This window comes from Peromyscus californicus, unplaced genomic scaffold, assembly GCF_007827085.1.
Source record: "Peromyscus californicus insignis strain IS unplaced genomic scaffold, ASM782708v3 Scaffold_20__1_contigs__length_68692818, whole genome shotgun sequence".
Classification (NCBI taxonomy): Eukaryota; Metazoa; Chordata; class Mammalia; order Rodentia; family Cricetidae; genus Peromyscus; species Peromyscus californicus.
The window spans coordinates 44,833,964-44,860,295 of record NW_026294503.1 but is presented as its reverse complement, the minus strand read 5'-3'; the positions used below and the strand labels follow the sequence as shown (position 1 = coordinate 44,860,295).

The 26,332-nt window shown below is 56.2% G+C and overlaps 1 protein-coding gene across 2 annotated transcripts; it reads left to right on the top strand.

The window, feature by feature from the left end:
• The first annotated feature begins 6,498 nt into the window (after nt 1–6,498).
• On the top strand, nt 6,499–25,334 carry Pdgfb (platelet derived growth factor subunit B). Of its 2 annotated transcripts, none has more exons than XM_052748372.1 (7): nt 6,499–6,673; nt 15,553–15,649; nt 17,777–17,866; nt 19,161–19,366; nt 20,624–20,768; nt 23,431–23,579; nt 23,892–25,334. In XM_052748372.1, the coding sequence occupies exons 1-6, from the start codon at nt 6,611–6,613 to the stop codon at nt 23,553–23,555; spliced, it is 726 nt and encodes a 241-aa protein (XP_052604332.1). In that variant the 5' UTR covers nt 6,499–6,610; the 3' UTR covers nt 23,556–23,579; nt 23,892–25,334. The 2 variants fall into 2 exon arrangements, with proteins under 2 accessions (XP_052604332.1, XP_052604331.1); XM_052748371.1 differs by lacking the exon at nt 6,499–6,673 and adding an exon at nt 6,722–7,533.
• The last annotated feature ends 998 nt before the right edge of the window (nt 25,335–26,332 follow it).

The following is a 26,332-nucleotide window of genomic DNA, read 5'->3' as shown; positions in this document are numbered from 1 at the left end:
TGCCAGGGGCCTCGGTGTCCTCACCTGTGAGAACATCCTGCTCTCGCAGGCTGTGTCGCTTAAAGGAGTGACTGCAGCTGAGAATTCGGGGCAAGCTGCCTGCTGAGCACTGGGCCACAGAGTGTGCGCCTTTGATGGGAAATTGGTGACTTTTATGTCGCAGCAGGCTTCCTGTTCTTTTCACAGGCCCGCCACACTTACAAATAGTTCTGTCAAGCAAGCTGGTTTCCCACCAAGAGGGGCTGCCTGCTATCTGCCCTTCCCTCCTGCCCGATTCCTTCCAGAATGTTCAGAACATGGCTGAATGACAGTGATTTAGAGAGAGCTGGCTAACTCATCCCCAGAATACAGCTTCTCTCCCGGGTGCGTTTCTCCAGCAAGTCGCTCCCCACCCTGGATAAGGTGGGTCCTGGGGTACACTGAATCCTCAGCCTTTCACTTCCAGCCCCAACAGCCCCCTCCATGGACACATATGTTTTTCTGAACTCCACAACATACCAAAGCTGGCCACACTGAGACAGGCAACATGGGAGGCACTATGGAACAGGGTTCAGGATGGCTGTAGCCATCTCCTTGTCCTTGATTTCAGGGGTACAACTGTCCTATCCCCACTGTGGTCTGGGGTAAGACACTTAGCTCGATGGCTGAGGCGGCCATGACAGAGGCCCAGGAAGTGCCTCTAGGCTGACCTGAACCTGGATTTTGCTGGTGCCCCAACCCTGGCAAGGGTGCATCTCGGGAGAGGGGGGGTGGTGGTGGGGTGGTAGTGGTGGTGGTGGTGGTGGTGTGTGTCTTCTCCAGGGAAAAGGGACCTTTGTTCATTCCAGTAAGAGGGCAGTGGGTGGGCCTCCTCCCAGCCATCTGGGCCAGCTCTGTGACACTGGAGGACTGAGCTCCTTCCAGCCATTTCCAGGTAGGCAGATCCGACTTGCTGGTCCAAACATTCACATCCTCTTCCTTGTCTGGAGCCTGGAGGATCTAAAAATGTTTCGGCTCTGCCTGGTGGCATAAACAAACACTGGCTTCCCTCACCCTGTGTACCTGACAAGCCCAAGGCAATGGGGTAGGCTCCTGTGGGTAGCGTCGACCTATGATCCATCTGTATGGTTTTCTGGGCTCTCCAGAAGACTCACAGCACAGGGGCCAGAGCCTCATGGAAGAAGGGAGTGTCTCTCCGGCAGGAGGGCTAGGGACCTACACAAGGACAAGCCATTCCCAGTTCTGAAGGCCTATGATCCTTCCAGCTGTGGGCTGTTTTCCTCACCCTGGATCCTGGGTTTGGAGGTGGGTGTGTGCACACACGTACCTTAGTATTATTAAGGCCAACATCTGTACAACGTTCATGCTGCACCTTCAACACAAGTGTGAAGTCCTTTTAACCAGTGAGGGGTTTATTATTTTACTACTGGTACCCACAGCTACCGATGAGTTAAGGTTACACAATTCTCCCAAAGTCCCACAGCTAGTGAGTGGACTTTAGACCCAGGCAGTCTTTCACTGGGGGGCTTGACTTTTTGGGCCTCTCTTGTCTGTAAAATGAGTGTGTGTGATGGCATTCTCTCCCCTCTGGCAGCTCTAAGGTGATGCAGATCAGCGAGGAGGCCCATCGGTTTACCATAGGTCTCTTCCACAGGAAGGCAGGGATGACTACCATACACAGTGGGGTAGCGCATGGGCATGGCCATCCCATGGTCCAGGGCTTGAGTGCAAGGTCATCTGTGACATGGGAAAAGATTGATGAAGGTGGAGACCCTGGGGAGGAACCACCTCTTTTCTTGGCATCTCCTAGCTCCAGCCAGGCCCCAGGTGACCCATCCATGTGTAGATGGTGTCCTGTTTGTTGTTGTTGTTGTTTTTTTTTATTGGTCAACCTGACACAAGCGTCATCTGAGAAGAAGGAACCTCAGCTGAGAAAATGTCTCCATCAGATGGGTCTGTGGGGCATATTCTTGATTAATGATTAATGTGGGAGGGCCCAGTCCACTGTGGGCTGTGCCACGATAGAGCAGGTGGGCCTGGGTTCTTCTCTAAGACAGCAAGCTGAGCAAGCCACAGGGAAGCCAGCCAGTAAGCAGCACCCCTCCACAGCTTCTGCATCAGCTCCTGCCTTGAGTTCCTGCCCTGGCTTCCCTCAGTGATGGACTGTGATCAGGATGTGTAAGCCAAACAAACCCTTTCCTTCCCATATTGCTGTAGGTCACGGTGTTTCATCACAGCAACAGAAACCAAAGTAAGGCAGATGGTTTCAGCGGAGGAGGGCCGAGACTCCTCCCAAAGTCTGCCAAGTCCCCTTTTGGGCAAAGCCACCCCCAGCACTCAGAGGTCTAACACGACCACTTCTCTTCCCACTCAGTTCATATGGGTCAGAGTGTGGGGTGGAGAGCTGTGGGGGCGAGCGTCCCCCCTCCCCCAAATTCCCTGGTCACATCCCATTTCTAGCCTGACCTGACAGGAGAACCTGATTCCTTCCGGACCCTAATGCAGAACTCAGGCCTGGCCTTCCCAGGTCTGAGACCTCGAGATCCACCTCTGTAACAATGCAGGGAGTGAGGGCAAGATAGACTTCGGATCCCCTGTGCTGGAGTTCTGTGCCATGCCACCTTTCAGGAAGGGTCTGACATCTCTGCTCAAGATGTCTCCGGGTTGAAAGGAAGAAACAGGCAAGATGTCTGCTCATTTATGTACGGTACCAGCAGATACTCACCAAGCAACTATTGCATGCTGGAAGCTGAAGCTTCTGTTCACTCTCAACTCAGTTTGGTCCTGATACAAGAGCAATGTCCAGACAACCCTGTGGGGGTGCATACAGAGAACCCGAAACAAGAACCAAGCCTGACAGGCTTCCCGGAAGAAGTGCCTGCTGTGCTAATCCTGGTGGGAGAGAGAAGAGGCACTGTACCTTACTCCTCTGCAAGGAGGTAAAAGGGACTCTCCCAGCATTCACCTCAGCACCTGCAGTCAGTCCCTGCTGCCTCTCCTGCCCCGGGCAAAGCACTGTGCAAAAAGTGCCTTTGTGTGTGTGTCGGGGGAGGGGGCTAGAGAGAGAGGTCACTGGTTAAAAGATGTTGCTGCTTCCCGGGCGGTGGTGGCGCACGCCTTTAATCCCAGCACTCGGGAGGCACAGCCAGGCGGATCTCTGTGAGTTCGAGGCCAGCCTGGGCTACCAAGTGAGTTCCAGTAAAGGTGCAAAGCTACACAGAGATACCCTGTCTCGAAAAACCAAAAAAAAAAAAAAGATGTTGCTGCTCTTCCAGAAGACTGGGGTTCAAGTCCCAGCACCTCCATGGTGGCTCACAACCATCTGTAACTTCAATCCCAGTGGATCTGACGCCCTCTCCTGGCCTCTATGGTTACTGCATGCATGTGATGCACAGACACATATACAGACAAAACACCTATACACATAGAAAAATAAAAAAATCATAGTGTCACTGTTACCATCATTCCCTCGCCTTCAGAAAACAATACAGCATGGTGGGTTAAATGTGTGAATTCTGTAGCTGGACCCTGGAGCCCAAGCCATGGCTCCATCCCTTGCTGGCACCACGTGACCTGGGGTCCAAGTTGCTGAGTCCCTCTGTGCCCCAGTTTCCGTGCTGGTAACAGTGGACTAACATATCTTACAGAAGCACTAAGTCGGTGCAGAGGGTCCACTCAATGGTGGCTCTGTCACTGTGTTCATAGAAAAGAACACGGCAAGGGCCAGCCCACTCCTCTGTCTGGCGGAAGTATTTTTAAATCTCCAAGGCTCTCGACATGGGATCTAGTGTGTTGGATTATGTCCCCACAGTCAAACTGGTCTTCTTGTCTCCCAACACATCTGTCTGTCCTGGATGGTAGTCCTGTGGAGGAGTATCTTTTGTCAGCTCCCCACCACTCTGTGAGGAGGGCAAGCCCCCTTTCACTGCCCTGAGGTACAACCAACTGCACGTATCGTATCAGTTAAAACCAAAGTTAACGTGTGTGTGTGTGTGTGTGTGTGTGTGTGTGTGGTGTGTGCTGCTGTGTGTGCAAATATGTGCAGGTAGTGTGGAGACGGGAGAACCTCGGGCAGTCCACCTCCTTTGACACAAAGTCTCTCATTGGCCTGAAGCTCACTGACTCGTTTAGATTGGCCAGCAAGCTCCGGTCTCTACTTCCCCGTCATTGGGATTACAAGCGTGTGCCGCTCTGCCTGGCTTTTTCAGTGAGTTCTGGGGAGTGGACTCAGGCCCTCACATCATCAATCACTTTACCAACTGACCTATCTCCCAGGAGCCCCAACCCAACCTATGAACCCATCATCAATCACAAAGATGGCAAACACCCCCCCCACCCCCCGCCCCATGATTTTTCCATGCTCCTTTGAAATTCTTCTTCTTCTCCTCCTACCGTAACTCCAAGTTACAGAGGAAGAAATCAAGGCACCCCTGGAAGGGTTAAATAACCTGCCCAAAGGTCACCTGCCCCAGGCTATCTCCCAGCCACTGGGCCACTTCTGCTAGCTGGTCATTTGGAAAAGCGGGTGCCTGGAGCCGTGTGTAAAGAGGCCTGGCAGGTTCTCCCCCATCCAGCACCACCTCTCAGCGTATGTGGGGTTGCAGGCTGGCATGGGGACCAAGGGCAGATGACAGGCAGCAGTAGCGGAGGAGGTCAAGGTGCCCTAAAGGCAGGAGGCAACGCAGTGAACCTGCTGGGTTTGTGGTGGGTGCTGGGCCAGCAGGCGTGAGTGTGACTGTGTCACTGTGACAGAGTGACTACTCAAGGCAGGGACCCTGGCAGCTCCCTGAGCTGGGGGTGGAAGGTGTTAACTGTGAAAGTGCTGGTGTGGGTGGGTGGCCTCTGGGCCTGGAACTGGGGGGACATTGGGAGGTAGTAAACACCCTGGTGACGGCGGCGGCGGCGGCGGCGGGCGGTGGCGGCGGCATCTTGGTGGCAGTCTTGTGAGGATGCTGCAGGGCTGTGGGGGTTTGTGTGACTTTGCAGTTCAACAAATTCAAATTCAGCCCATGCTGGCATGGCAGCGCCTGCTGTGTGCCAGGCAACAAGCAAGGAGAGGCAGACCCAGCTTGTAGCTGAAGGGTTCCCACTGTGGGTTTAAGAGCTTTAACCTTGGGGCCGGCGTGTGGCTGGGTGCTTCCTGATCATTCTGACATTTCATCCCACCCGATACCCCGTACCCCACCTAAGGAACGTACAGCGAAGCACATAAGGAAAGTGACTTGCCCAAGGTGACCCAGCTACTCAATTAGACAGGAACTGAATCTAAGCTGCCAGGCTGCAGAGCCCCAGTCCTTCATCACCATGCCTTTGCCAGGCTGCAGATGTCTGGGTCTGGGGTTCAGGGGCTACGCTCCTGGTCTTGGTCCTGGCCCTGAAGACATGCCCCTAAACACAGGTCACTGTGCTAAGGGGTGGGGCCACGGATCGCCTCCAGTTCTTGCCAAGGGGCTGGATTTACAACCGGAGGGGCTGCCTGGCTCTCAGAGACCCCTGAAGCTGCAGTCCTTGCCTCGGGCCCTCCCCTGGCTCCTGCCCCCCTCCCGGCGCTGACTCGGGGCCAGGGGAGGAAAGGCTGTCTCCACCCACCTCTTGCACTCTCCCTTCTCCTTTATAAAGGCCGGAACAGCTGAAGGGTGGCAACTTCTCCTGCAGCCGGGAGCAGCCTGCCTGCCTCCCCCGCTGCCTCCCTGAGGGCTCCCCTCCGGCCGCCAGCGCCCATCTTTCTTTCCTCCAGAGAGATATTTTGCGCACACACACATACACACACGCGCAAAAGGGAAAGGAGGGGAGAAAAAAAGCCCACCCACCCCCCCCCAGCCTCGTTGCAACGAGTAAGCCGGAGCAGCCGCAGCTCGCAACCCGCAGAGGACGCCCAGAGCAGCGAGCCGGTGGGCGGATCGACCGACTGACCCGCGCCGCGTCCACCTGTCGGCCCGGGCCGGCCCAGAGCGCAGTGGGCGCGCCGCGCGCTCGGAGCAGCCGTGCCCGCCGCTCGGGCCCCGCGCCAGGGCGCACACGCTCCCGCCCCGCCACCCGGCCCGGGCGGGAGTTTGCACCTCTCCCTGCCCGGGTGCTTGGGCCGCCGCTGCAAAGCCAACTTTGGAAAAAAGTTTTTTGGGGGAGACTTGGGCTTGGAGGTGCTCAGCCCTGCGCTTTCTAATCTGGGGAGCCTTTCCAAAAAATGTTGCAAAAAAGCTAAGCCAGCAAGCAGAGGAACACGCCTTTAGCGGGCGAGTGAAGACGAACCATCGACTGCCGTGTTTCTTTTCCTCTCGGAGGTTGGAGTCCCCTGCGCGCCCCCACACGGCTAGACGCCTTGGCTGGTTCGCGACGCAGCCCCCCGGCCGTGGATGCTCGCGTGGGCTCGGGATCCGCCCAGGTAGCGGCCTCGGACCCTGGTCCCGTGTCCAGGTCCTCCCCAGCCCCCCAGCGACGGAGCCGGGGCCGGGGGCGGCGGCGCCCGGGGGCCATGCGGGTGAGCCGCGGCGGCGGCTGCAGCGGCCTGAGCGCCTGATCGCGGCGGACCCGAGCGGAGCCCACCCTCCTCCCCAGCCCCCCACCCTGGCCGCGGGGGCGGCGCGCTCCGTCTACGCGTCCGGGGCCCCGCGGGGCCGGGCCCGGAGTCGGCATGAATCGCTGCTGGGCGCTCTTCCTGTCTCTCTGCTGCTACCTGCGTCTGGTCAGCGCCGAGGTGAGTTGCGACGGCGGCCGGGGATAGATCCTTCCCTCGCCTCCCCAGCCCCCACGCCTGGCCGCCCCCTCCTCCCCCTGCAGTGAACTTTGGAGCCCTGCAGCGCGTGAGCTGGGCGCCGGGCACTGGGTGGCCCCAAGGGCTGGGAGGCCAGGTCCGGGGTTCTGGGCTCCATGAGGAGACAGCGGTGGGTTTCTCTTTCCAGTGGACCAACATTTTAGCGTCCTAGAAGGTGTGTGTTGCCCTGCCCTCTGCTTCAGGAGCCAGAGCTCTTAAGCCCCTTCTCGGCCAGGGGAGAAGGGGTGGGGTGGTATCTAAGGTGCCTATGGCATCGCGACCTCCTGAGTCCACCTTGGAACCAGCCTGGGCTTTAGTTCTGCCCAGGACCCGGCCTGCCCTAGTGGTGTGCGCCCTCGAACTCAGGATATATATCCACGGAGACCTTTGGCGAGGGTTCTGGTCCCACCCAAGCTTCTGCGCTGGGCTGGGGTGGGCACCTCGGGGTCATGCTGGACGGTCCAAAAGCACCTTGTATCTTGGTGCAGGGGGGCCAGAGAGAGACAGAGACACTAGAGAGACAGGCAGACAGACACATGGTAGGTTCAGACGCTTGAAGTAGAGACAGGACTTTGGAAGCGGGGGGAGGTTCTGAAGGAATCCAGCCCCAGGGGCTGTGTGTGTCTGAGGCCCGGCCATACCTGCGCCCGCGCCCTGCGCGAGGAAGCACCTCTCTCCCCCGCATGCAGGCTGCGGAGCGCGCGCCTGCAGAAGCCTAGCTGCAAGGGAGGTGGGGTATGGAAACGTCTGCTGGAGCGATCAGGTCGGATCGGTGCCCCTACCCCTCCCAGCCTCACGTAGCAGTGAGTTGGCAAGTCTACCGGGAATCCAGGTGGGAAGGGGGCGGGGCAGGAGGAGGCGCGAGCTAGAGCGAGGCGAGGGCCGGGAGAGCGGCGTGTCCGGGTCCCGTCCCGCCTCCGCCCGCTGAGGTCCGGAGCCCGCACCTAGTCGGCTGCGGGCAAGACCAGCCCGGTCGCCCGCAGCCAAGCGTAGGGGAGAGGCGGCGGCGGCGGCGGCGGCAGCAGGGAAGGGGTTAAGGCGGAGGGCTCCGAGGCCGCGCGGCCCGACCTTGGGCCGCCGCCAGCGCAGGTTGTTTTGACCACGGAGGAGCCGTCGCCGTCTCCTTTTGTTCTTGGGGCTCCTCGAGGGCCGCCGGCCGCCCGCCCTGGGGGCCCCGCCCTTCCGCGGCCGCCCCCCGCGGCCGGAGCCCGAAAGAGAGCAAGCTGGGCATGGCCCTGCCGCTGCAGACCCCTCGCGACGCCCCCTCCCCGCCTCGCCTGCAGCCCCCCGGGGCGCGGCCAGCTGTTGGGGAGGGGGACGCCGGGAGGCCCCAGCTGCCGCCTCGCCTTGCCGCGCCGCGGGGACCTGGGGGCTGGCCCGGTGCCAGGGCGTCCTGAGAACGGCGGCGCCCCGCGGCTGCTCTCTGCAGCCCACCCCGCCCGGCCCCCGACTCGCTCACTCACCCCACGCATGCACACTCCTGGCCGGAGGCGATGCTGCGCTCCCGCGGGCGGGCGCGCAGAGCGACGGGCACGCACTAAGGCGGCCAGGTCGCGCGCCCGCCGCCACGCCCGTGCACACGCGGGACACACACGCGCGCGCGCGCGGCCCGAGTACACGTGCGCTCACACACCCACGCACGCACGCAGCCACGCACAGCCCCTCTGTACACTCAGTGCCAGGTGCCCGCCCCCACGCAACAGGTGGGCTTGCCGTGGGCCCTGGCACCTCGCCGCCTCTGTACCCACCCCGTTTCCTTCCTGGGGGGGTCTAAGGAGGAAGGGACAACCCCAGATCCTGATCTGGACTCCACAGCACCCATTTTTGTCCTGGTTAGAGCAGCTTGGCACCCCTCAAACTTTACCCCTTTGTAACGGTTTTTCAACCACCCCTACGTGGCTGACGGTGATGTTGGAGTGACCCTGGAGTGCGGGGTTAGCCAGGCATTTTTCATTTCAAATAAGCGCCCATTTGACCTCCAAGACAGAAGGATGCTGCTTACTTAATGAGTGTGTTCCCTATACCCTCCCTACTTGGCTAATGCTGCCAAGGGTGTGGAGCCCTGCGTTCTGATGGGCTCTGCTGGATATGTAGCATTTGGGTGAGGTTTCCCAGGCCCTCTTACCATCCCAGCTGCCTCCAGCAGCACCCCATCACTGCCATGAATATTCGCATTTGGGATTGAGGCTGCAGCCCTCAGAAACTCATCCTTGCTCCTATATAGACTACTTCTGGGACCCCAATTGTTTTGCAGTTGACTTTCCTGATAAGCATGAGGAGTGCTAGACTGAAATCATGAGGACCTGGCCCCATGGGAACCTGACCAGGCAAGCTTCTTAATCACAGTGCAGGGAGACGCGAGGAGGGCTCGCTTCTGGAGGTGACCCCGAAGTTGGCTGTGTTTAGATGGAGGCCTAGGGGTTGGAAGCAGGCTGGTAGTGTTGAGATAGGGCTGGAGAGTCTGAAAAGGCTGCTGAGGCCCCCATCTCCATCAGCTGAGCTGGCTTCCCAGAAGGTGACTGTCATGTGACCATCTGTCTGCTTCAGCACCCTTCTGCCGGGAAGGAGTGGAGGAGCCCCGTAAGCCACCAACTACCCAGTCTCCTTCTGGCTTGCTAATGGCCACAGGGGGTGGGGAAACCCACTTGCTGGAATCCCCCTGCCTGGAAGTGTGAAAGTCAAGGTCAGATAGATTCTGGAGGCTGGTAGTGCAAGAGCCAGGAAATACGTGTGTGGAGGAATTAATTCAAGGTGTTCACTTTGGATTCATAATGCCCTCCCTCTTTCGATGTTTTTTCCTGTGATATATTTTCTTTCCAATTTTGTATTTGAGACAGGGTTTTACGTAGTCCAGGCTACCCTCCAACTCACTATATATGTGGGAATGGCCTTGAACCTTTGATATATCCCAGCCTCCATGTCTAGAGTTACAGGTGTGCACTATCATGCCTGACCATGACGGCTTTTCAAGTTTTGGTTTATTTAGCTGTCTGTTACCTGCTTTCTCCCATGAACTGGAAACTACACTGGAGAGATTTTTGTCTTGATTTCCACTGTGTTAGTGGGGTGCTTGAAGTCTGGACCATCGCCAAATAAGTGTGGAAAGAGCTATGAATGGTGGAGTGAGCCCAGGCCAGGGGTGCTTTATTAACACAGCTTCGACGAACCCGGGCCCCTGAGGCAGCCACCCATGGTGCAGTGCATTGTGGGCATCTGGCTTGTAAGGCTGCTCTTCCCCCATGGTGAGATGTTAGAATACACTCCTCTCTGTCTTGGGACCTGGACTGTCAGCGGGGAGGAAGGAGGTGGGAAGACACAGAAGGAGAAGCAGGCTGGGCCTCAGTTTCTCCCACCTAACATGTGGAGCAGATTGGACTCATTCAGTGTTACGAATAATAGGGGAATTGGTGCCTCTTGAGTTGAGGTGGAGGGGCAGTGATGGCAAGGGGGCACCAGGGTGGCACACACATGGTGGAGACAGGTCCTTTTCTTCCAGCTTTGACATTTTCTTTTCTTGCTCTAGCAGAGATAGAGGAGGCTGCTGGGCTGGGCTGGGGTTGCAGGAACAAGTGGAGACTGAGCGAGAGGTTAGTCCCAGGAACCAGGATGGGGGCTGCTGGGTAGAAAAGCTGGCTCCAGGAGGCCTCTATGTTGTGCCCAGAAAGGGCTTCTTCAAAGAGCTCGTCTTTGCCATCTCGTCTAAATACGGCCTGAGACGCAAGCAGGCAAGCAGGCAGGGTTAGGAGGCCTTGTCAGCTTCTGCCTTTGCCAGCCACAGACAACGCCCTGGGTGCTGGGCAGAGAGCCCGTCTCCTTCATTACAGTGGCAGCAGGCTGCGGAGTGTGTATCTGTGTATGTGTGTGCGTGTGTGTGCTGTGCTGGGGCCCAGGTGGAGGAGGGTGGGGTTCAAGCCCTTTTGATCTGCCAGCCTGGCTGGGAGCAGGTAACTCACCTGGCCTCACGCTAGCTCGTGCCTCCTGCAGCTGGTGTTGGGGGCGGGGCGGGGAGGAGGCTGTTTCTCTTGGCTGCCAGGCTGGCGTGGCCCCAACTGCTTCCATGCCACACCCTTGTCCTACCAGGAGTCCCAGGTCTGAGATCTGGGGTGGCAGCTTCAAGCTGTCAGTTCCTTTCCTGTGCATGGGGGTGCCCACCTCGAGGCTTCTAGGGCAGCTTCTTCAAGCTGTCAGGATTCCTTTCCTATGTATAGGGTGCCCACCTAGAGGCTTCCAGAACCTGTGGCCGAAAATTCAGGCTTCAGCAGCTCCATATTGGGGGTGGGTTACACGCAAACACAGGGACTCTGACTGCAGACATGTGCTCCGGAGAATCTACTCAGAGCACTGCATCCTGGAGTGGACCTCAGGCTAACTAACTGTTCACACCCCCAGTCCCGGAAGAGACCCACCAGCCCACAGGGCACCTGGTAGTGTCAGTGTGGAGCTAGGTGCCATTTCCTGTGGCCCAGCGTGGGGGATAGTGCAAAGCCACACTCTATCCCGGGGGACCGCAGCTCTTCACCCACCTGTCACCATCCTTGAAAGTATTGTGAGCATCTGGCCAGGACATGTGTGCGGTGCTGCCCTCAAGGAGCCATATAAAGAGTTGGTGAGGACAGCAATTACAGCTCGTGACATGCCCTTGGTTTGGGGCTGCTCTGCTCTGTACAGTTACACTTACCAGGGACCCCATGGCCAGCTGTGGTCAACCCCATTTAAGGGAGGAGGAGGAGGACACCATTTGTTTTCAGTGGTACGGAGACTGAACCCAGGACCTCACCAGTGCTAGGCAATCATTCTGTCACTGAGCTGCACACTCAAGCCCTTTCTTTGTTTATATTCTGTGACAGGGTATTGCTCAGTGTCCCAGGCTGGCCTTGAATTTGTTCCATAGCCCAGGCTGGCATTGAACTTATTCTTTAGCCCAGGGTGGCCTTGAACTTGCAATCCTTCTGTCTTCAGCCTTCCAGTAGTTAGGATTATAGGCCTGTGCTATGACGTTCAGTTGAAGGTAAAGTTTTTGATGATTTATTCTGAGCACCCTGGTTCCCTTTACCCGGGGAGCCCTGGCTTTCCTCTATTGTGGGTTTCTCTCCCCTGGCACTGTGAGTATTTGGGGCCTGTGATGCTGTATCCTTGTGTGACATCCTGCATACTGTGGGATGGTGAATAGCATCCCTGCCTCTACCCACGGATGCCAGCAGCCTGTCTCTAGCCATGACCACCAAAAATGTCTTCAGATGGTGTCAGTGTCCCCAGGGTGCCATCACTGTAATTGAGACCATTGCTGAAAGAAGAGATGGAGCAAGGACCCAGCAGGAATCTCAAATGATGCTGGGACCAGTGGCGTCGGAACAGAGGGGAAGCATGCTTGAACTGTTCCTGGTGGGCCGGGAGAGGGTAGGCATGCTATGGCCTGGGAGGGACCCACCTCTGCCACCAACTGGTTACCTAGACTTGTGGCTGTGGATTAATTTCAGTGAGCCTCAGTTTTCACATCTGGAAGATGGGACTAACGATAATGTTAGGCTCAGGATTGTACTTTGTACATCATTTTGTTCAGTCAGTGGCATAAAGGATCACACCTGAGCCGGGCAGTGGTGGCGCACGCCTTTAATCCCAGCACTCGGGAGGCAGAGCCAGGCGGATCTCTGTGAGTTCCAGGCCAGCCTGGGCTACCAAGTGAGTTCCAGGAAAAGCGCAAAGCTACACAGAGAAACCCTGTCTCGAAAAACCAAACAAACAAACAAACAAACAAACAAAAAAAACAAAAGGATCACACCTGAGAGGACCCCTCCCTGGCAGCTCCAGCCATCCCTTGAGTGGGCAAGGAGAGCCTGGCAGAAGTACAGATTCCACCCCCTGCCCCCCCCCAGACTAATTGAGTCACCATTCCAAACACCTTTCATTCCCTTGGGCAAGCAAGCCACCTTACACAGCCTGGCTGGGGCTAGCCTCTGTTCCTTCTGTCACCCCCAGGCAGAATTAGAAGGCAATCAAATGTCCTAACATCCCCAGTTCATAGATAAGAGCCAAGACCAGAGAGAGGCAGTGGCCAGCTAGAGGTCACTCCGCAGATGGAATCAGCGTGAGGCAAGGAATCTTTGAATACCAGTTCTGAGTCTGACTTTGAGTCATCTGTCCTGCCCGTCTCTGCCCAACTGTGAAGCTGTAGACACTACAGGACACCACCAAGTCCCTGCCCGCCCCCCACACCTCTCCTTCAAACCTCTAACATCCCGAGGATACATGGAGGATTTGTAAACTCCATGACTGAACAAAGTGACCCAGAGGCTGAATGGGTCCCAGGAGCCAGATTTCAAGGTGTTATGTCCCCTCAGCCCCCAGCCTGGTATCTTCTAGTTCCTAGGTTGATATGGGGGACAAGAGGTGGGTATGACTGAATCCCGGAGTTTTTCCTAAACATTACCACAAGTGTCAAGGATCACAAAGCTTTTTTTTTTTTTTTTTTTTTTTTTTTTTTTTTTGGTGATACTGGGTTTCTCTGTGTTGCTCAGGCTAGCCTGGAACTCCTAGGCTCAAAAGATCTTCCTGCTAGGCATAGTAGCTCACATATTTATTTGTTTGTTTGTTTATTTTTTGTTTTGAGACAGGGTTTCTCTGTGTAGTTTTGGTGCCTGTCCTGGATCTTGCTCTGCCGACCAGGCAGTAGCTCACATCTTTAATCTCAGCATTTAGTAGAGGCAGGTGAATCGTTGAGTTAGTCTATGTGTCGAGTTCCAGGCTAGCTAGCCAGGGTAACATACTACCATGTCTCAAAAAAGAAAAACCCAGAGCTGTTACACAGAGAAACCCTGTCTCAAAAAACCAAACCAAACCAAACCAAACCAAAAACAAAACAAAACAAAAACAAAAAACAAAACTTAGATTTTCGGTTGTATGATAAAACACCATGGCCAAAAGCAACTTGGGAAGGATAGATTCTATGTCAGCTACAGTTCCACAGCACCGTCCAGCACCGAGGGAAGGCGCGGCAGAATCCTGGAAGCAGGAACTGAAGCAGTGGAGGGTGCTACTTACTGGCTTGCTCCTCATGCTTTGACAGGCTGCTTTCTTATAGTCCACAGGTTCACCAGCCCAGGGGTGGCACCACCCACCCCACAGTGATTTGGGCTCTCTTACATCAATCAATCAGTCAACCAATCAAGAAAATACATCCGGGGCTTGCCCACAGGCTAGTCCGATGGGGACATCTTCTGTCTGTCTGTCTGTCTTCTGTCTCTGTCTCTCTCTCTGTCTCTCTCTCTGATCAGACACCAACAGCCTGGGGATTGAACCTGGGTCCTCTGGAACATCCGTCAGTGCTCTTAACCACTGAGCCATCTCTCTTCCCATGGGGACATTTTCTCAATTGAGGTTCTTTCTTCACAATTGGCTCTAGCTTGTGTCAGGTTGACAAAAGCCAGCAAGGACACAAAAAAGAGATCTTCTTGCCTCAGCCTCCAGAGGAGCTTGGGACTACAGGTGGGCACCTGGCTCTCAGCAAGTGTCTTGAGACACACAGCTTTGGAGGAGATCCCCGCCCCCACGCTAGCTGGCCAGGGGCAAGAGCTTCTTTTCCACCTTAGACAGTGAGAGAGCAGCACCCCTCCACCCCTAAAACACACACACACACACACACACACACACACACACACACACACACATACATACACACATACACACACACACACACACCACACACCTGTGCTTGGTTACTCAAAGCTCCGGTCCCAGGGTGGTTCAGTGAACATAGGGCAGGGCTTCTGCACTTCTTAGTCCAGGGAAACTGAGGCACAGAGTGGTTTAGTCCTCTCAGGGCTTCCCTCAGACTGCATGGTCTTGTCACAAGCCTGCATGTGTGTGTGCCCCGCATGTGTGTGCACTCATCGTGGTCCCAGCCCTCAGATGTATCTTGGCATCTGCCCCAGGACACTTTCCGGTCCCTTCTGCGCTCACCTCTCTCTTGGAGTGTTTAGCACCAGGCTCTTCAGACTCCTGGGGCTATGTGGGATGTGGCAGTGACCTTTCTCTACAGCTGTGTGAATGTGATTGTGGGACCTGCGGTTTCCCTGGAGGAAGCTGGCTTGTAGTAAGGCCTGTTAAGGGTCTAACTGAGTTTCAAGTGTTTGGTGACAGGCCAGAGGGGTTCTAAAAATAGAGTTTGGTTGGGCATGGGGCATGCATGGGTAAGCTTTCAGGTTTCCCGGTTGGGCCTGAGGATTCCCTTATTTCCTCTTTGGCAGGGACTAAGTCAGTAGCACTGGGACACACAGCCTTCTGAGACCACACAACTCAGCAAGCATTAAGCACCTCTTGGGCTGCTGGGGCTGGAGTACACACTTCACTGTCATTGTCTGAGTGAAACCTCTGTTCACACTGGGTTTGGGGGCCCTGCACAAACATTGTGTGTGTGTGTGTGTGTGTGTGTGTGTGTGTGCGCGCGCGCGCGCGCGCGCGCGCGCACATGCATGTCTTAGCTACCAGGTATGGAAGGAAAGTATCGAGACATGAGATTGTTGGAGTTTCTCCAGGACCTGTGATCTGATTGGGGGGAGACAGATGTAGACAAGCCGGTGGAGCTGGGGGCAAGTCTGGATACTGTGGAGGGCTAGGGTGGGGCGTCTCAGCCTGGATTTAGCTCTTCAAGCCGTTGGGCCTCTGTGTTCCTGGCTCAGCTTTGGATCCCACCTACTCCAGCCTCCCTGTCTGTTTGTTGGGGACAGGGGGGCCTCATAGGAACTTTGTGCAAGAGAAAGCGTGTAGTTGGCCAGCCTTGTGAGTCCTCACCCGAGCTGACTCAGTTCCTGGTGTCTGCCCAACAGGGGGACCCCATTCCCGAGGAACTCTATGAGATGCTGAGTGACCACTCTATCCGCTCCTTCGACGACCTTCAGCGTCTGCTGCATGGAGACTCCGTAGGTAAATCGGATCCTCCTCCAGAACCTCAGCCTCCACGGGTGCTTGGGAAAGTGGGGAGGGCCAGGCGGGGACATCCCTCTTGACATAAGGAAATTAGATCCGTGGCACATCCCAGTGAAGGCCTGACCACACCTACCCAGGGCAGGGCAGAGTAGGCAGACGGGTTGGTACCTGAGACATGGGGTGTGGGCGAAGCAGCACCCACGTGTGACTCTGGCTTGGTGCAGAGGGTGGGGTTCCCGGAGCAGGGCGGGCAGAGAGAAAGCTCTCAGGGCATGTACTGAGTACCTATCCAGGTGTGGACCCAGCTGAAGAGGGTAGGGCTATAGAAACCATCTCCCTGCCCCTCTGGCCCAGCGCCTGGTCATCAAGGTCTCCTGGGGACACCTGGCCAGGACCAGCTGGCAGCCCTGCCCATGCCCAAGAGTGTACCGGGCAAATGGGCACGTGCTTGGTGGCACACACGTGGCGGGGCCGGCGGGTTGGGCTGGGAATGTATTTATAAATGCAGTCTTCAGAGCAAATTCCATTCTATTCTAACCTCTGGCCTGGTCCCTGGAGCCCTGTTCAGCAGCCCCCCCCCACCCCCATGCACCCGCGGGCCCTTGTCCCTCTGGGGTCCTGTCTCTTTGTCACTTTGTAATCCTTGCCCAGACGCTATCTACGGGGGAACAGCATTTCCTGCCTTTGTTTCCTCTCTCCGTTGGGCCCCTGGCTCCTTCTCAAAAGCATTCCCGGGCCCTTTCAATACCGCCTGGGCTGGGGGGTGGCAAGGCAGGCGGGAGGGGGCCCCAGCTGGGCCCACCTATTGTTCACCAGGGCCCCCACCCGATGTCTCCCACCCGTGCCCGGCTGGCCAACCCTGGCCACACAATGGGGCAACTTCCAAATTTAGCCTTCTTGCTGTTTCTTTCCAAGGCGCTGTGCCGCCCAGCTCAGGCAGCCCCTCCACACCCCTAGCGGGGGTCGGGATCTTGGATGTGAGGTTTTTCAATAGCAGGCCTGTTTCGAGGCAACCATGTGGCTATTTTTTCCTAATCAACTTAACCTTTCCACAAAGCACATCTCTCCCCATCTCCTCCCCACCAGGGACATTCCAGAGATGGCAGAGAGAAAGGAAGAGAATAAGGGACAGACAGACAGACAGGCTGACGTGTGGTCAACGCTGTTGGGTTGGACAAAGCAGACCAGTCAAATCAGTCAGTTGGCGATCTGCAGGATTCCCGGGACCCTAGATGGGGTGGCAGCTGGCAGAAGCCTTTGCCTTTGATGGGACCAGTGGGCTGGGGAAGATGTATGAGCCCCAGGGTGCCATAGGAAGGTGGCAGAGTCTCGACTCCAGCGTCCCTCAGTGCATTTGCTGTTCCTCACTAGTGAGAGAGACAAAAGGGGCTATCCACCTTCAAGATCAAGTTCAAAGTCTCCTCACCACTCTCTGCTCCCAGTAATACTAGGCAGCCCTAGCCAATGTCTTAGGACAGCGAGGTGTGGGGGTGGACACCACCAAGGAGAGCTGGTAGCCCTGACAGGAAAGGACTCCAGCTTAGAGAAGGGAGCTTTGGCTAGTGACAGGAAGATGAGAGCTGAGGGGAGAGCCGACCTAGCGTGGCTGGCGCAGGCCCCCACCCGTCCACCCCCTTCCCTCTCCACCCTTTCTCTGCAGACCAGTAGGGCCATTGTCAAAGCTCCAGAAGGCTGGACTGGGCCTGCTAGCCCCGAGGGGATTCTGGGAATTTCTCCATTCAGCACTTCCTATGGGAACGCTTTGGAGGGCACTGGGAACTGGCCTCCAGTGCTCTGGGTCCCTGCTCCACCCTGGAGGCTGAGGAGGGTTCGCTGACAGTAGCAAAGGGTTATTTTTAACTCCAGTTGACATGGGTTCTGGCCAAAAATGGGGCTAAAAACCCAGAGTGAGGCTGGAGGCTCCCAAAGATGCCGTCAGGCCCCACCACCCCAAACCGACCCATTCGTCTGCCCAAGACTTTGCCGGCTTGCCTCTTCAGGGCCAGGGAATCTCAGGTTTAGAGAGCACTAAGGGCAGGGTCTCAGAGTGTAGAGATGCTATCCTCAACCCAGTCCTGTGGTAGCAGCCTGGGCCAGCATGCCTGACGGTGCTTTCTCTTGCAGAAGAAAATGGGGCTGAGCTGGACCTGAACATGACCCGAGCACACTCTGGAGGCGAGCCAGAAAGCTCTTCTAGAGGAAGGAGGAGCCTAGGTAATACCAAGGGTCCATATAGTGGCCCCTCAAAGGGTGGCCCCTCAAAGGGTGGGATCCAGGGAAGAAAAGCCAGGGCACACAGCCATTCTGGATTGGGAGTCACCTCCCAAATCCCTTCCCTACTGTTAGGACTGAATGAGACATATAGCTATCTTTGAAGTTGAGTTACCAGTTCCTCTGCCCCATGTTATGCTTTTAAAATACAGTGGTTTGGGTCTTTAGTTTTTGAAACAGGGTTTTACCACACAGCCCTGGCTAGCCTGGAACTCACTAGGTAAACCAGACTGGTCTCGAATTCACAGAAATCTGCCTACCTCTGCCTCTGCCTTTACACGCAACTGCTTCCCCACTCCAACTCTGGAATAGATGTGGTTAGCTCCACTCCAGAGGCCTAGAAACCAGGGTGGAGAAACTGGAATGGAAGGACTGAGGTCAGAGGACTTGAGCTCAAGGTATTCCGGGTGGGTCCTCTGTCCACTGTGGCCCAGGGCTGCACTGTGGCCTAATGCAGAGGCACCAAGTCAAGCTTAGGACTGCTGGTTGTTCCTTGGCAGAGACCAAGCCAGTAGATCTGTAGGCCTTAGAGAAGCCTTCTGGGGTGAAACAGGTGGCCGGCCACCTACAGTTTCCAAGTCGCCGGAGCTGTGGCCGGTGGAACCTCTGACGGGTCTCCAAGCTTCTGAACCTTTCTCTGTAGGTGACTGAGCACCTGCTGTAGGCTTCACCCACCTTCTTCCTCTCAGCTCAGGTGAGAGGCATAGCTCTGCTGTCACCCCATTTCACAGATGAGGTAGATGAGGCTTTGAAAGAAAGAGCCACTTAAGAATAGACCAGTGCGGTGGTGGCGCACGCCTTTAACCCCAGGACTCCGGAGGCAGAGCCAGGCGGATCTCTGTGAGTTCGAGGCCAGCCTGGGCTACAGAGATAGTCAGAGCTATCCTGGATAGTTTTGTCCTGAAAACAACAAACAGTAATAAAAGGCCAGTGCTAGCCAGCAGGCTAACAGTGGAGGAGGACTTAGGTAGGCCAACCACACAGCTGTGTGAATCTGAACAATTGGGATCCAGGACGACTGGACAGGTGTGCACTAAACATTTACAAGATCACATGGGATGGTCTAGCCTGATACTGACCATGCTTCTTGGCGGGTAGATCTCTCCGTCCTCATTTTCAGATGGGGTAAACTGAGGCTCAGGGTAGGTCCAGCCACCTACCCAAGTTCAGGGCTATCTGGGTGGGGGTGTGGTTCCAAAGGGGACAGCCCTCTCCTGACAGGCCTCCTCCCACCCAGGTCCCCTGGCAGCCGCAGAGCCCGCGGTAATCGCCGAGTGCAAGACGCGCACAGAGGTGTTCCAGATCTCGCGGAACCTCATCGATCGCACCAACGCCAACTTCCTGGTGTGGCCGCCCTGCGTGGAGGTGCAGCGCTGCTCTGGCTGCTGCAACAACCGCAACGTGCAGTGCCGAGCCTCGCAGGTGCAGATGCGGCCGGTGCAGGTGCGCAGACTCCGCCCCGCCCCGGGCCAGGCCCCGCCCTAGGTCGAGCCCCGCCCCAGGGTTGAATAGCTTTTGCTGGGTGTTCCCGGGGACGCACTCTCCAAGGCGTCTCAGACCGTAGTCACCAAAAGTCAGACAGGGTGCGACTGGGTATGCAGTGCTAAGTAATGGACCAATATCACCTGCTTTACAGGCATACAGTCCCACAGTGTTCCTGTCTTCAAACATCTGACACTTAAAAGAATGTTCAGGACAACTGCCCAGGCCTCCTCAATGCTCCGTCATACTCAGGGACCCCTACACTTAGGTCTTTCATCTGTCTCTTTGGCAAGCTTTGTCTTTAACAAAGATGCCACAGAGTGTCCTCCAGTGGCAAGCACTGTAGGAACCAGGGCCCCCACTGGCAAATGGCCCGGCCCTGTGGCCACCTTGTTTTTTGGAGGGAGTAGGGCACAGATGCTAATCTGTAGGAGGGACCCAGAGGCTGTGTCTGAAGCGCCTGCTCTCATGTGGACAGGGCAGGGCACAGGCAGGCTCAGCTGCCTTCTAACTCTGGAAGACCAGGTCTCTGTACCCTGGATCAGCCTTCCCTTTCAGGTCCCTCTGGGCACATAGCACAAAGCGTGGCACCAGCCCTCCCAGTGTACTATGTGGCCTTGCTCTTTTTCTGCCCTCTGCCTGTGGCCTGTGCCCAGTCTCTTGCCTGTCTTCCACTCCTGGCCTATCCCTGTGACCCAGATTACAAATGAATGACATGCTATGCGTCCCCACCCACTGTCACGGTATCTCCTGTCCCCAGCTTTAGGGAGAGACACCTGACAGCTGCCTTCCCGGTCCCAGCTTTGCTTCTAGATAAGGCCTCTCTCGCTTCCTTCCAGATAACCATCTCCCCACCCCCCCTGCTCCGCTGCAGCCCCTGGCCTTGGCCAGTGCTCCAGGAATGAGGACCCATAGGACTCAGGCTCTACCCGGAAATGCCTTTCTCCCACTCTGGGGGGTCATAGTCGGGGGGGGGGGGATCTGTTGCTACAGCAAAGCTAGAGGCCAGGTCAGCTGGGTTGAAGGGCTTGTTTTGATGGAAAAGCTCTGAGAGGAGCAGAGGGCAAGACCTCGCTATTGTTTGGTCCAGAGCCTCCCTCTGCAGACAGGCTTTTGGCTTTCGAGGAATGAGCTTAGCGCTGGAGACTGCCAGGCGTGTGAGACTGCTCCTGCCCGGGGTGGCTTCTGCAGGGGCGTTCTGCTCGTTCTGTCCTCCAGGTGAGAAAGATTGAGATTGTGCGGAAGAAACCGATCTTCAAGAAGGCCACAGTGACCCTGGAGGACCACCTGGCCTGCAAGTGTGAGACAGTAGTGACCCCTCGGCCTGTGACTCGAAGTCCTGGGACATCCCGGGAGCAGCGAGGTAAGCCACCTTCCTAAGGGCTGCTCTGCCTGCGGGGGCTCAGCCTCTTTTCCTTGTCACGGCTGGGAAAGGGGTGGGTCTCTAAATAGGAGTCAGGAGGCTGGGGAGAGCAGGGAGAGTGGTTGCTGAACAAGCATGAGGACCTGAGTTTGAATCCCTGGTAGGGCATGGTAGCTGCGTCTGCCATCCCAGCACTGGGAAGGCGGAGATAGGTGGATCCCAGGGGAGCATCAGATGCCAGTCTAGCTGTTGATGAGCTCCAGGTTCAGAGACCCTGTCTCAAAAAAGTAAGGTGAAGAGCAATTGAGAAGGACACGTGACGTCAGCCTCTGACTTCACATGTGTGCTGGAGTACACACACACGCACACACACACACACACACGCACCTGAACCCATACAGTGCATATACTACACACACACACACACACACACACACACACACAAATTATTAATGGAGATCAGATGGATAGATCTCTGGTTCAATTTATTTGAGACTTTTGATCTCACTGAGAACAATTTAGATTCTTCCCAGCCTAAATGAGGCTGCAGCCCTGCCCTTGCTACCAACCAGTCCCCTTCACTTACGCTATCTACTGGAGGTACACAGGTAAAAGGCTGGGCATGCCGGGCGGTGGTGGCGCACGCCTTTAATCCCAGCACTCGGGAGGCAGAGCCAGGCAGATCTCTGTGAGTTCGAGGCCAGCCTGGGCTACCAAGTGAGTTCCAGGAAAGGTGCAAAGCTACACAGAGAAACCCTGTCTCGAAAACCCACCCCCCCCCCAAAAAAAAAAAAAAAGGCTGGGCATCTGTATAGCTGGGACGTGACGGGTGGGTCTGACGTTCAAGCATCCATCAGATGAGTTTATGTTTTCGGTTCCACAAGCGTCAGGCAGTTAGATTTGAGTTGAAAAGTCTCAGAGGCTCCTCCTGTGTTTGTAGTGGAGGTACTTGAGGTCCAAAGATGCTGGGGCCTTGCTCCAGGTCACACAGCCCATCCTAGGCTAGTGGTGCCCCAGAATTCCCTGCCTGGCTCGTCCCTCACCCTGGCCTCTCTCTTTGGCTTTCCCTCCCCTGCTTTACCATCTGTACTATAGAAGAATTCGTAAGTGTTAGTACTGGAGTGTTCAGAATCCTGAGGGACTCTTTCAGGTTTATCTCTAGTACAGCACAGGTCAGTGCTGGTTCTTTGGTTCTCAGACTCAGACCTCTATCACTTGTGAGTTGGGTGACTTGGCTCAGGCTTGGACCAGCCCAGCCTCCTGCACATGGCCTGGCCTTCAGGCATAGAAGCTCTCTGGTGTGGGCGGGGCTTATCCATGGCCCCCTCCTGGGTGTCATCCCTCCAGAGAACCTGAGCTCCCCCAGATCTCTACACTGTAAGGAAAACTTTGTGTCTGCACCAAAGGGAGGCTGCCTCGCTAGCTGGAGGCCAGGGACTCTCCAGTGGCTCCCAGGAGGGGAGGTGCTGGCCCAGCTTTCCCGAGACCAGAAGGAAGAGAAATTGAGAGTCAGCCTGGCCCAGGGCTCCCAGGAACTGTCAGTTCAAGCAAGTGTTCGAAGTACGATGCACAGATAGATCCCAGAGCTTCAAACAGCTCTCTGCCTCAGTTTCCCCAACACTGTAGGACGAATAATCCCCACTGTGGAAATAAAGGAGCTTACGGTGGAGCCAGGTGTTGGCAGGTGCTTGCTGAGGTTCTGGCTCTTTTGATGCACTTTCTCAACCCTGGGAGGTCACGGCTGCTTTAAAGGCATGGGCACAGAGTGGTTACATGACTTGCCCCATGGCACACAGTCCCTGACCCCCTGACTAAGCTGTGGCCCAGCCTTCCATTCTGCTTCTCAGAGTACCCAGGAATTTGAATGACAGGCTCAGCTCCAAGCAAAGTCTGGTTCTGGCCTGAAACCCAGTAGCCTCCTCTTCACCTTGTGGCCAGAGGAGCCAGAGGTCTCAGGAGGCGTGCTAGCCAGGGAGATGGGAAGCAAGAGGGTCACAGTGGTGACTGGCCACCACTCACGCTGTACTGTGGCTGACCCTGACCCTGACCCTGCAGTTCTGTGCAGGAACTAGGCTCCTTGGGTAGTTTGATCTTTCTGCCGCCCAGCTGTGGTGCAAGACAACCAGTCCCCAAATGACCTCTCTAGCCAGATTTTGCATGTGTTGAGACAGGATGACCAAACTCCCAAGGTGGGTTGTGTCCATCCTCTGAAGATATGTACATGATGGGTCCATAGTGCCGGCAGGAACTCCTGTTGGGTCTGAGGGATCTGGGGCCAGGCCGTCTGCAGGAAGTGGGAAAATAAGCCCCTCCATCTCTGGGTAGTGACAAGGACTTGGGGGCCACATTGAAACATAACCTCCTGGGTCAGGCACCGCTTGGCCAGCCTACTGCCATGTAATCCATTCCCCTTTCCCATGAGGGGGAGCCATCCTCCTGCCTCACTCCCAGATAGAGAAACTGAGGCATAGGAAGGTTCAGTCGCATCCCCAGAGCACACAGCGAGTGAGCAGTGGGGGCTTGGCTTTGACCTCATGAAGTCTGACCTTGACCCTCCCCCTCTTCCTGAGCCAGCCCCAAGGCTCACAGAAGGTGTTGGGGTACAAAGAGAACATACCCCATAACCGTCACATGCTGACAAACACTTTTTCTTCTGGAGCAGCCAAGACGCCTCAAACTCGGGTGACCATTCGGACGGTGCGAGTCCGCCGGCCCCTCAAAGGGAAGCATCGAAAATTTAAACACACACACGACAAGGAGGCATTGAAGGAGACCCTCGGGGCCTAGGGGCATCGGCAAGCGTGTGGGCAGGTAAGAACCGGGCAAGGAAGCCAAGGCTCAGACACCCTCTGGCTGTGGCTCAGAATTGGGGTGAGGGCCAGCGGGGGCTTTTGCTCCCTTCCACCCAGTCACCCCTGAGTTTTTCTCTTGCTGTACTGCACCTCAACCTCTCCAAGAGGGTGTCTGTCCTACCATTCCAGTTCCCCAGGACTCCCTCATCCCAGCCCTGGGGCCTTCTGGAAGCCAGAGAGCTCCAGTTCCTTGTCTTGGTAGGGGGGCGCCTAGGAGCCAAGGGAACCCCTGAGCCATCTCTGACCCCGTGCCCCTCTGCTCTGCCCACAGGGTTATTTAATATGGTATTTGCTGTATCGCCCCCATGGGGTCCTTGGAGTGATAATGTTGTTCCCCCCGTCCGTCTGTCTCGATGCCTGATTCGGACGGCCAATGGTGCTTCCTCACCCCACGGCGTGCCCCAGCCACCTCCACCAGCAGCAGCCCTCCGGCCTGCCCTGCGGCTCCAGAAGCAAACAAGGGACTCCATTCCATGCTGCTTCTTCCCGTGACCCCGAGAACCTGGGTCAAGTGTGCAGGAGCCTCAGGCGGGGCTTGGCCTGAGGACCTCTGCATGTCCTGCCTGGTTCCTGGACCCCTGGCCAGCCAGCAGGGAACACTTTCAGGCAGGCTAGGGTCCCTTGTAGTCCTGTGGCCAAGGCCACATGGGGGAACACAGATGAGAGGAACCCTCATGGCACCCAGATCTGCCACTCATCTCTCCCTGTCCCCTCAGCCCGTAGTGGCGTTTTCATTTCCTAAGTATGAAATCATGGAAGATATGAACTCCTCTGGGCAGGTGGCCACACACATACCTTCTCTGATGGATTGGAGGTGCAGTGTGCTTGTGACCTGGGCCACGCCCCCTGCCTCTCTCCACCTCCCCTACGTTCACTTCTGTTCATTTCTCTACCTCCACTCCATGTCTTCTTCCTCATGTACCCTCCAGTCTACTCCACCGTGGGGTGCTTGGATCCTGACTGAGGCTCTGAAGGACCCTGTCGTTCTTCCTTAGGACAGGAGTCCTGCCTGTCATATCCCGCACTCTCACTTTCAAGACTGCTGAGTAAGGCTGTGTGGGATGCGTGTTGCCCGTGGGCACTGCATGTGGAGGATTCTGTTCGCACCCTAAATACGGCCAATTTGTCTATTTATTGGGACTCTCTGGCAGATGTAGGTCAAGCCTCCGAGGAAAGGAAGCCTTGTTTTCATTCATACCGAGGCCCTGTGTGGACTGGCTGTGTGTGCCCTGACCAAGCCGGAAGCTCAGAAGGAGCTTGTGGTGCTGGGGAAGCTGTGCACTCGATGGCCTCTTGCCTCCACTTCCCCCGCCTCCGCTTCAGCTGTCCCGGCAGGTGTGGGACGCCAGGTCATCCCCAAGGGAGGGCCAGGCAGCCCTTATTGCCCTCTCCTCTGCGTACACATTACCCCTCAGATCTCTGGTGGTTTTACCTGGTGGCTTCTTCCAGGAAGCTAGCGGGTAGACTGGAAGTGGGAGAGAGAGGGAGAACCCTAGAGCCCTCAGGAGGACTGGGGTTGACGCACCCACCTTCCCCCCTCCCCTTCCCCGCACTTTTCCTTCCCCCTCCCAGGTCCACTTCCTTCAGTTTGTAAAGTTGGTGATTATATTTTTGGGGGCTTTCTTTTTATTTTTTAAATGTAAAGTTTATTTATATTCCGTATTTAAAGTTGTAAAAAAGAAAAAAAAAACAAAACCAAGTGAATCTTCCGGAAGTCTGTCTGTTGGCATCGGGTGTGACAATTAACCTTTCCGTGTTGGCAGGATGTGCCAACAGCTTGCTACGTGTTCCTCTCACTCAGGGAGGCTAGGCACCATCGGGCATCCTCATGTGCACACACAGACACACACTCTCACGTGTTCGTGCATATTTGGGCCTGACTCCAGGGACAAGCCTCTGTCTCAGAGAGGGCGGGTTGGGCCTGGCCCCAGAGCAGGACCCGACACCTTGGCCCTCTGGACCTGCTCTTCTGGAGAGACTCATTTCTGTTGAACAGGGGTCTCCAGGGGAATGTAGAACCCCAGCATTGTAAGTGGCATATGTAGGGGACTGGAGGAGGCCCTGAGTGGGGGGTGCTGTGGAATTCATAGAAAAAGGACCAAGCATTGGGCTGGACTCAGCCCTGAATCTGCTGTGTGACTTTAGGCCAGTCACAGCTTAATCTGGCCATAGAGCTGAGAAGGGAAGGAAAGGATTGGTGGCCGCCAAGGGCCAGCCCTAGGGTCCTGTGCCTTTTCTTCATCCTGTTCTTTTGGTGCTGAAGAGGGACCCGGCATGTGCTAGGCAAACAGACTCCCACCGAGCAACTCTCCAGCCTTACCGTCTTCTCTGCCCATAGAGCCGTGGACGCCAGCTTATAAAGAAGTATTCTGGGTCCTACTTAAAGTGTAGAGTTGACAAGGAGCCCAGGAGAGGGGAGTCGGCCTCACTGAAGGGATGACCGGAACCTAAAGCCATGCTGCCCTGAAGTGCTGGGCTCCATGTCCCTTGATCTGTGCAAGGGCAGCTGAAGGCCATCTTGGCTGAGGTGGAGGTTCCCATCGTTTATGTCTGACTCAATTCATTCAGTCACCCCTCAGGTCCTACCACAAGTGTCTGTCCCTGCCAGTGCTCCCAGAGCCACATGACTTGAGTCTATCCTGAGTCCCAGCCTGTGCTAGAGCAGAGGGGTCTAGCCTATGGTGGTGAGTGGAGCTGAGGGAAATGTCTGGA